Source organism: Terrapene carolina, unplaced genomic scaffold, assembly GCF_002925995.2.
Source record: "Terrapene carolina triunguis isolate 2854851 unplaced genomic scaffold, T_m_triunguis-2.0 Scaffold90, whole genome shotgun sequence".
NCBI classification, from domain to species: domain Eukaryota; kingdom Metazoa; phylum Chordata; order Testudines; family Emydidae; genus Terrapene; species Terrapene triunguis.
Window position 1 is genome coordinate 3724985 of NW_020664441.1, and position 10820 is coordinate 3735804.

The 10820-nt window shown below is 57.3% G+C and overlaps 1 protein-coding gene across 1 annotated transcript in view; it reads left to right on the top strand.

Annotated features, from left to right (window-relative positions):
• The window catches only part of CLCF1 (cardiotrophin like cytokine factor 1), a 37019-nt gene extending 27081 nt beyond the window's left edge, over nt 1-9938 (top strand). The window contains exons 2-3 of the mRNA XM_024220025.3: nt 3163-3329; nt 9419-9938. Of these exons, the coding sequence (XP_024075793.1) occupies nt 3163-3329; nt 9419-9922 (671 nt within the window). The 3' untranslated portion in view covers nt 9923-9938. The remainder of the gene's footprint in view (nt 1-3162; nt 3330-9418) is intronic.
• Nucleotides 9939-10820: the final 882 nt, after the last annotated feature.

Genomic DNA, 10820 nt, shown 5'->3' on the forward strand with positions numbered 1-10820 from the left:
GGGAGAGAGGGAATATCATGCTGGGTGGGCTGGTTGGTCTGATCTGGGCTTGGTAGGAAAGGGGATACTGAGCTACAAGCCCGTTGTCTGATTTAGTGTAACAGGGAATGGGCATGGGGTACTGGGCTAGGGGGCTTATTGCTCTGATCCAGCATGGCAGGGAGAGGGATGGGGGCTAGATCAGCCCTGGTGTGATTAGGTGCAGCAGGGGGTTGAGGGACAGCAGAGTAGATGGGCACATTGGTCTCTCTCAGTGTATCGGAGTGGGGCAACGTCAGGCTAGATGGGCCCTTTGATCTGGGGCAACGTAAGGCTAGCTGGGCCCTTTGGTCGGCTCTCCTGGCGGTTCCCTAGCTGGTCAGCACCAGGGTAGGAGCGCATATCCCCCAACCCCCAATACACACATGCACAACACTGGGGAAGCTGCTGGCTGCAGCCTTTGGGTCTGTGCCTCCCAGGCAGCTAAGCAGACTGGGCTCTTAAAGGGAAAGCGCAGCGACTGCACAGGCCAAGTGACCCAGGTGAAGGAACATGTGACACCTCGCTTTAATGGGCTGCCTGTTTCCTCCCCTGAACTGGGGCCAGCTCCACTCTGGGCCCATGTTCCAGCGCTCGCTCTGCCCTGCCAAACAGGCAGGGAGGGGCTGCCAGAAGGTTCACTGCAGTGGGTCGGTGGGGGGGAAGGATGGGGGGAGGGGGGTGATGGGGGACAAGGGGGGGGGCAAGCGGGAGAGGAAACCAGGGAAGGAGGCAGGAGAGTAATGGTGCAGGGAGCAGAGGGTGAGGGGAGAGGTGGGCCAGAGAAGAAGGGGGGCTGTGGAAACAGAACCCCCTGGCAGGTGACTCCTTGACCTGGCTCTTGGCCTGGCCCTGCTGTCTAGCCCTTCCCCACACTGGGTTAGAAATCTGTGGGCTCTGCCAACCCCAGCTCTGGAAAATAGCTCTACGAGTGTGACACACTTTTTCGATTAAGAGTTGGCAGGAGTGCATTCCGGCCCTCAAACTGCTGGCAGGGTGCAGAGGAGATGAAAGGGAGGTGAGGCAGCGGGGCAGGAGGGAAGGGGCCTGCTTGCTGCCTGCCACCCCCAGCCCTCCCTGCCCTCACCCTTCACTCCCTCCGATTAGTTAAATTCCATTCGCTGTTTTACAACATGTCCGGGATGTTTCTGTTGTTAACGTGTGGGGAGGCTGTGACATCAGAGAGGCCTCAGCCAGTCATCATGGAGCTTACCATAACTCATTAGCAAGCTGCCAGCCTATTGATTGCTTTGCAGGGGCACTGGGACAAGGAGAGATCTCATGCTATGAAGTCACAGCCTGATGTCATCTCCGATTCATTTGACTCTATTCCCGTCTCTCCCTGTTTAAAAGTACAGGGGCAAATTGCATGTCAGTGCTGTCATGAGCCGGGGGTGTATGAGAGAGACAGTTGTCATCTGCTGAGCTGAATTGGAACTGTTCAGCTGTGTGTTCTGTACTTCTGATAGCAAATGGGGATTCTCCATTAGCTCAGTGGCCCACACTTGGGCTTCATCAGTAGGCGGATCCAAGTGCTATACCCAGTGATGCTGTGATGTTGAGAGTAGCCATATTGTCCATGGAGTGCTGGCTAGTCCTGGCTTAGTTAAAATAGCTGAGATGCAGCTGCCTCTGGGGGCATGCAGTAGCTGTTTATACAAGGATCCCTTGTCTGGTGCCAAGATGTAGCCACCTCTGGGTTGGGGCCCAGCAGCTGTATAAACAGGGATTACTCATGCAGTGCTGAGATGCAACCTCCTCTAGAGTGGGGCATGGAGCTGTTTATCAACTGTGATGCTGTCTAGGAGAGGCCATCTCCAGAAGAAGTGCAAGAGGTGTAGGGAGGCAGAATGGAATTGCCCAGGTTGGGATTGGTCCAGGAGACGGCAGGAACACCTGACTGAGGCAAAGTGCTGCAGGATGCTCTTTAATGAAGCGTGCAAGTGGCCAGGGCCTGGGCTTTGTGTCTCATGGGTGATTCATCGCAGGTGAGAATCACCTTCCTGAGCAGGATTCACGCACCAGCACAAGTAATGGGCACGTCCCCTCCATGGCCAAGAGCCAGCAGCCTACGCAGGCGTGTCTCCCTTTACAGTTCCTTCCTGCCAAGCCCAGCGGAGCTGCAGTGAGACACTGGAACGCTGCATGGTTCTGGAGCCTGAAACCACCATGCTCTTCTAAGCCTACAAACCTTGACAGCTCCCTACACCCTAAAGCCCCAAGAGCTACAACCACCCTGAATCCCTGACAGCTGCTGAGCTCCCGATGGGCCCTGCAGCACCCACCACTCCACACCTCCAATGGGCCCTGACCCCACGTTTAGCTGAGCATCAAACCAAATCACGCATTCTGAAGTAGTAAGAGAGGCCTTTACCTCCAGCTCTGAACCCTCTGACCCCCCTTTCCCTTGGGGCTTGGGACCCAGAAGAGATACTTAGCCCTGGACTGGGCAGGTGGGGAGGAGTGGAGATGGCCAGGCACACCTTAAAAAGCCTTTTAGACCAGTTGGGCCTTGACTCCCCGACATCCACAGCATCTGCCTCTTGCTCCCAGCTTTTCCCTGAGTGCTTTACAGGCTTTATCGCTCATTCGAAACAGTTGTTTGAGACGCCCATAAAAATACCTGGCTGAACAGCTGGGGCTGGAGGCCGTTCAGGGCGGTGTGGAGGAGAATGTGAGACAAGGTGTGCGAGAGGTACATCCTGCCTCCCTGGGGCGCTGGGCTGGGGAACTGGCCTGGATGGCCCCGGAGAGTACACCCCATCTGCCTCTCCTCAACCGCCAGCCAGAGCATTCAGACCCAGCCTGAACACAGCTCTGGGGCAGAACAATGGGGTGACAACTCCAGAGACAAATTCATGTCACAGCACCCCCTGCTGGAGAGGATGGGGCTAGGCAGCCACAGGTTCCTCCTCCTACCCAATGTCACAACAACCCCTGCTGGGGAGGATGGAGCTGGGCAGAGGAAGTGCCACCCTCTCTCTGGTGTCACAGTGCCCCTGCTGGGGAGGGCAGGTCTGGGCAGTCACAGGCTCCTCCTCCTCCCCAATGTCCCAGCACCCCTTGCTAGGGTGGGCAGGGAGGTAGGCTCTGCCCTCGCCTGTGTCAAAGTGCCCCCTGAGGTGGTCATTGTGTTCCCTGCAGGAGATTCTTGGGGGATCTTTGCCTTCCTGTGTGCCGCACTCTGGAACCTGCCCACGCTCCCTGCCCTGAACAGCACAGACGAGGTGGGCGCCGTCCAGTCCATCCAGAAGACCTACGACCTCACCAGGTATCTGGAACACCAGCTGCGCACGCTCGCCGGCACCTATGTGAGTACAGGGAGGGCTCCCCTTTCCTCGCCCATCCCTGCCTGTCCTCAGCTCTCCCCCTCAGCTCTCCTGCCCCTTTCTCTCTCCTCCCCTCCCCCAACTTAGATGTCTCCCCAGAGGGGTGGGGGGGTTGATTCCTTTCTGTCCTCCTTGGGGGGGAGGGGGTCTTGGTAAATGACAGGCTCCCAAAAGTGATTCTCCCACCCAGGAGACCGGGGGGGGGGGAGGTTTGTAACTCAATCCCCCCCACCCCAGCACACGAGGCAGCAGGGATGACAAATGGCTGAGGCATGTTCTGTTATAAGATCCGGCTTTGCATCATGCTGATGTGGTCTGGGGGCTGAGTCGGGAGGCAGCTCTTGGAGTGGAGGGAGGAGCTGCAAATCCTCTGCCTCTCCCTGATTGGGGGTCTCTGTCTCTCATCCCCAGCCCCCTCTCTATTCTGGGCCCAGTTCTCCGCCCCCACCCCACCAACATCCCCTTCTGGGGAGCTGGGGCTCCCACTCTCCCTGTCTGCACCCACCTGCCCCTGCTCTGTCATGCATATCTCCCAGCTCACACCCTTCCCTCTGCATGGCTCTAGCCCTGGCAGGATGCCCTGCATCATGCCCCCTCCCTGTCCTCGGGCACCGGGGGAGTCTCCCACTGTTTACACTCTGTTGTGCTGTCTCTCCATGGGGTGAGGTGAGGCTCGTGTGTCAGAACTCGCCTGGGAGACGCCCCGGCTGGGCCATGCTCCACCACGCACAGAACAGGCACCCAACCATGGCAACGGGGGACACCGCCCGCATCAGACCCACGGGCCTATCCAGCCTGGTATCCCTCTCCCCCCCACTCTGCCAGACCAGACCCACAAGCCCATCCAGTCTGTATCCCCCTCCTCCATGCTGGGCCAGATCACACCCTTGGACCCATCTAGCCTTGTATCCCCACCACACTGGATCAAACTAATGGGTCCTTCTAGCCTCCTCTGCCTGGCAATGCCCAATGCCCAAACTTCCCATGGATATTGTCCAGCCTGGCCTGTAGATTCCACTTTCCTCTAGAGTTTTGTGCCAATGGGTTATAAGGAGCCCTGGGTAACTATAGGCCAGTTACCCTGACACCTATCCCGCGCAAAATCATGGAAAGGCTTAAATGGGATACAACAAAGAATTAAAGGATGTTACCTTGATGAATGCCAGGGAGCCGTGTTTTGGAAAATAGGGCTTGTCAGACAAACCTGATATCTTGTTTTTTGGTGCAATCACAAATTTGATAGTAAAGATAACTGTGCTGATGTAACATACATTGATATCTGTGAGGCATTTGGCTTAGTCCCGCAGGATAATCTGATTAAACAGTACGGTGCAAAATCAGCCTAGCCCATATTAAATGGATTAGAACCTGGCTAACTGATAGAGCTGAAAAATTAATTATAATTGGGGAATTCTCATCCAATAGGGGTGTTTCTGTTGGGGCCCTGCAGGGATCCCCTCTTGGCCCAAAGCCATTCGATATTTTTATCATTGATCTGGAAGAATATACAAAATGACTGGTGGTAAAGTTAGCACGTAATACCAAAATTGGCAGTGGTAAATACTGATGGGGACAGGTTAGTTAGACAGACTGATCTGGATTGCTTGGTAAGCTGGGCCCATGTGAACAAGGTACAAGAACATACATTCTTTGTTCCTAGGTGTAGGTCATGCATACTGGAGGAGGGACTGTATCTTGGAATGAAAAAGGACTAGGGGGTCATGGTAGATAACCAAACAAACATGAGCTCCCAGTGCAGTGCTATAGCTCATGTGATCCTTGGATGCACAAGCAGGGGAATGTCCAGTAGGAGGAGGGAAGTGGTGTTACCTCTGTATATGGCATTGGTGAGCCCATTACAGGAACAGCGTGTCTGGTTCTGGTGACCATATCAGAGAAACTGGTCAGGGTTCAGGAAAGAGCGACAAGAATGAGGCGAACTCTGGGAAAGTCTGTGTGATGGTATTTATCTACTGGGGTTGTTGAAGAGAAGGTTAAAGGGTGATTGACCCTGGTCAGTAAGTACCTAGATGGGAAGATGGTTCTGATGCAGGAGGGTTCTTTAAACTAGCAAAGGCAGAATGAGATCCGACGGATGAAGTCAGCAAAGCTCAAACTGGGAATGAGGCACAACCTTTTCAGAGGTTCTGTGAATACTATTGACAATTTCACAGTAACTGTCACTCAGCAGCACTTTCATTTTTGATTCCAAATTCTTCACACATTTTTCTCAAAAATGTTTGGGTTGGAAAATGTTCGATTCCCTCCTCCTCCTTTCATCGTGTTTCCATTTTGACACGGAAAACGCAGGTGAGAGGAAAACCTTTAAAAACCCAACCTCAGATGTTCATGGGGGGGAGGGATGAAAAATGGAAAATTTTGAAAAAATGAACATTAGGGGGTGAAAATATCCATATCTGGGATGAAAGGCCATTTTTGGACACTGATACAATTGTTCAGTAGGTCACCAGACTCTAAGCAATGTGCCATCCTTTGGGGCAGCTTCCCACAGGGCATGGCGAGCAGGTTCCTCTCCCTGGATTCTTTCTTCTCGCAGTGGGGCTGTTTCTAAAGGATCTGCTCTAGTGCAGCAGTTCTGGGCTGGAGGCAGGAATCCCCAGGGATGGCTCTCTGGCCTGGGTTATGCAGGAAATCCGACTAGATCAGGGGCGGGCAAACTTTTTTTGGGCTGAGGGCCGCATCAGGTTTCCAAAATTGTATGGAGGGCCGGTTAGGGGAGGCTCTACCTCCCCAAACAGCCAGGCGTGGCCCAGCCCCTATCTGACCCCCCCTGCTTCTTGCCCCCTGACGGCCCCCCTGGGACTCCTTCCCCATCCAACCCCCCCCGTTCCCTGACGGGCCCCCCCAGGACCCCTGTCCCATCCACCCCCCACCCACGTTCCCTGTCCCCTGACCGCCCCCGGAACCCCCGCCCCTGACTGCCCCCCACTGCCCCATCCAACCCCTCCTCTCATTCCTGACTGCCCCCCCCGGGACCCCTACCCCCATTCAACCTCCCTATTCCCCGCCCTCTGACCGCCCCGACCCCTATCCACACCCCCGCCCCTGACCACCACCCCCAAACTCCCCTGCCCTCTATCCACCCTGCCCCCTTACCGCGCTGCCTGGAGCACTGGTGGCTGGCGGCGCTACAGCCATGCCGCCCGGCTGGAGCCAGCCACGCCACCGCGCAGCACAGAGCACCGGATCAGGCCGGGCTCTGCAGCTGCGCTGCCCCAGGAGCTCATAGCCCCGCCACCAGAGCATTGCTCTGGCGGCGCAGTGAGCTGAAGCTGCGGGGGAGGGGGAACACCAGGGGAGGGGCCGGGGGCTACCGCCCTGGCTGGATATGGCTGTAGTTTGCCCATCTTTGGACTAGATGATCTCAGTGGCCCCTTCTGGCCTTAAAGTCTAGGGCTGTCTGAGTTCTCCAGTGGTTAATCCAGCTTGGCAGCCACAGTGTAGGACCTGACCCCATGACATCCCTTGTCAGCTGCCTGCAACCTGGAGATGTCCTTGGCCTTTGCTAGACCTCCCATTTCTTCTAGGGTCATGGGGTAGGGTTGGAGGGCACTAAGCAGGGGGAAACCCGGCTTGTGTCTCTGTTTCACCTCTCTCCCTCTGGTCACATGTGTGAGGCATGCTCCCTGCTCCCATGTTCACATGTCAGTGCATGTTAGTGCTCTTCAGTCTCTCCGCTTTCACTCCAGCTCACTCTGTGTCTGCCTCCCACACCTCTATGTATGTCTCCCCCTCTTCCCCCTTTGCTCCTGTCCCCTCCCCCATCCTAGGGTGCTCACCTTGTCCCTGCGCCCCCACCAGCTTCCGCTTAGGCTTGCGCAACGGATGGGGAGAGACGTCTCCATTTGCCTCCAGGCAACACTGAGGAAATTAATTCATCTCCCAAGCTTGTCAGATTGTTCAGGTGCCCGCGCCGCCCCACCCGCGGCATTGACACACCTCCCTGATTCTCCCTGTCCGCCTGAACGCCTGCTAGGGCTCCCCTGCTGCGGGGGCTGCTCTCCATGCCGTCCTGGGGGACGGGGAATCCCTGGGTGTGGGGAGGCAGGGGGTAGCAGTTTGGAGGATGGGTATGGGAATTTGCATGTGTGGAGGCATGTTAGCAAGCATGTATTGAGGGTGAACATGGGCATGTGTGTCAGTATGTGTGTGGGGTGTGTGCGCGCGTCTGGGGCTGCACGTGTGTGTGTGGTGTGCATGTGGGTATGTGTTGGTGTGCGTGTGTCAGTCTGTGTGGGGTGTGTGCGTGTCAGTGTGTGTGTATAGGGGTGGGTGGGGGCATGTGTGTGTGTCTGTTCAGATGTGGGGGGTGATAATACGCAGGTATGCATGGGTGTGAAAATGGGTGTGTGTGATATGTATGTGTGTGAGACAGTGGGCATGCATGTGGGAGTGTGTGTCACTGCATGTGTGTATGGAGTGTGGGAGTACCTGGGAGTTAGAATGTGCACACATGTGAAATGTACATGTGAGAACGTGTACGTGGACGTCAGTGTGTGTCTGCGTGGGGTGGGGGGGGCAGCATGTGTGTGGGGCGAGGGGGGGTCAGCATGTGTCTGCCTGGGGTGGGGGGTTAGCATATGTCTGTGGGGCGAGGGGGGTCAGTGTGTGTCTGAGGGTTGAGGGGGGGTCAGCATGTGTCTGTTGGCTGGGGGGTCAGCGTTTCTGTGAGGGGTCAGCGTGTGTCTGTGTGGGGCAAGGGGGGTCAGCATGTGTCTGCATGCGATGAGGGAGGGTGCTGGGGCTGACTAGTTTCCCCAGCCCGGCATTGTTCTCCATCCTGTGCATAGGCCTAGGCGGAGAACACAGCCTTTGCCCCCCCCATTTTCACTGTCTGTGGGGGGCACACCTGGACCCCCAACTCCAGCAACACTGCACTCCGATGGCCTTGGTTCACCTCCACTTCCCCACTCAGCAGCCCGTAAATTACCTCATCCCTGGGGCCGACAGCTGGTTCCTCCTGCCGCTTCCCAGCCCCATCATTAGGGCCTCACCTGCAAGACAGGGCTCCCCTCCCTCCATCATCCCTGGAGGAATTCCTGAGAGCCGCCCGCCGTGCTCTGAAGTGTCCTCGCCCGCGCCAAGGGGCACAGGAAATTCCACAGCTCATGACGGGGCAGAGGCAGCCCTTCCCAGGGGGCACAGTCCCCAAGACTTACTACCCCCAAGGCCCAGCAGTGCTTCCCCCGCCTCATGGCATTTTGGTGCCAATGTTCCCATCCCCAGCCCCCATTATCTCCTCCCCGCCCCCCACAGGGGTTCCCCGGCTCCATCCCCCTGCCTTGGTTGGCAATACCCTCTGGCTGTGGGGCTGAGGGGCTCTAATCCCCCAGGCCTTTATCCCCCCCCCCTCCTCCTCGTTGATGCATGGACTGGCACTGGGCCCTTTGGTGCATGGGCCAAAGCCTGTGATCCTCATGGCATTCACTCCAGAGCCATAGCCCACTGAGACCCTGGCCTCCCGTCCCCTGCCCCTGGCCAGGGACAGGCCCCCTGTTCCCATCCTCACCAGGGTCCCACCCACTTGGCAGCCAGTTACACTGGGAGAAGGAGTCATGCCCTCCTGGGCTAGAAACCACCAGCTGAGGGGTTTAGGGAGCCTGTGGCCCTGGGAGAGAAACCAATTCAGAACTACTCACCATGTGCTCCCCCAGGCAGCACTCTGTCCCGAAGCTGCAGGGCCAGGGCTAAGGGCCACACATGCCCCCGGTCACTCCCAGCCTCACCCAGCTGCACTGTGCCCCATGACTGAGGGTCTCCTTCCAGCCCTAGACAGGGCTGAGCCGTAGGGCTCTTGAGTATCACTGGCCCTTTCCAGTGCCTCCCCTTTACCCCCAGGCTCTCCCAGGAGGGACTTGTTCCTGTGCCTCCTCTGCTGGACATCCCCTTGGGGCCACTTAGGAGGGCCGAGTGGCAGCTGGGGTGTCCCCATGCTGATCTCCTCAGAGTCTCCGGCCATCCTTGGGTCAGGCCTGACCCTGGCAGGAGTGTCTGAGGGTCGCATTGGGTTCTGTCTGGGTAAATCTAATGCCTTCTCTCGCCCACTGCAGCTGAATTACCTTGGCCCCCCCTTCAATGAGCCAGACTTCAACCCTCCCCGGATGACAAGGGCCGAGATGGTGCCCAGTGCCACTGTGGACTTTGAGTTGTGGCGCAACCTGAATGACAATGCCCGGCTGGCAGCCAATTATCGGGCCTACACGCACCTGCTATGCTACCTGCGCAGCATGGATGGGCAGGTGGCCAAGGCCGAGCTGCGCAAGAACCTGGGCCACTTCTGCACCAGCCTGCAGGGCCTTGTGGTGAGCATTGCCAGCGTCATGTCCTCGCTGGGCTACCCGCTGCCCAGCCCGCTGGGCAGCGCCAACCCCACCTGGGCCCAGGGGCCGGGCACCACTAGCACCCACAATGACTTCCTCAAGAAGATGGACGACTTCTGGCTGCTCAAGGAGCTGCAGACCTGGCTGTGGCGCTCCGCCAAGGACTTCAACCGCCTGAAGAAGAAGGTGCCGCCTGCTGCCCTCATGCTGCGCCTCGAGGCGCGGGGTTTCTGACCCCTGACCCCCCCACATCCCATCACCATGCTGTGCCTCAAGGTGCGGGGCATCTGCCCACTCCCACCCTACTCGTCATGCTGTGCCTCGAGATAAGGGGCTTCTGACTTCCACCTCCCCCCAGATCTTCCGCACCTCCAAACCCAGGCTCCACTGTACCTCCCACCCCTTACCCCTCTCCCTCCCTTCCATGGTTTCCAGCCTCCTCCCCGTCCGTGATGCCATGCAGCACGTCCCCATCCTTCTCCCTCCCTCTCTGCGCCCTCCCTGCCCCCGCTTTTTCTTTATTCTCCAGCAAGGGACCTATTTGCTTTCCAAAACAGGGAAATGACCCTTATTCTCCCAATACAGCCCAGAGCAGCACTAAGCCCCACCTCCAGATCTTGACAGCAATAAGCCCCTCCCATTTCACCCAGAGCAACAATAAGCCCCACCCCCATGTGCTCTGGGCAGCAGTCAGCACTGTCTATTTACCATGGGCAGCCCTAAGCCTTGTCTGGCTTTGTCTCTTGCTGTGTCATACTCTGTACCTCTGGTTTGATCCAATTCTTCCTCTGCGTCCCCCTCCTCTGCTGCAATCCCCCACCCCTCCTCTCATGCACAGAAACCTGGACTCATCCAGCCTTTCCTCAGGTTCAGAGCCCCTGACGCTGTCTTGCAGCCTGGCCTCCGTGTCTCCTTGGGTGCTTCCAGTTCTGCCCTCCATGCATCACTTCCCTCATGGCTGAGGTGAGCAATGCCACCAGCGCCAGCCCTCCGGTCCCACCTATGAATGGGGCAGTCTCACCCCATGACACTGCAGCATCGTAGGGCAAGAGGGACTAGAAATAGGAAGGATCAGGGGGTGAAACAGGAAAGTCTGGAGATCCAAAACAGAAAGGGGGAGGGGGAATGAAAC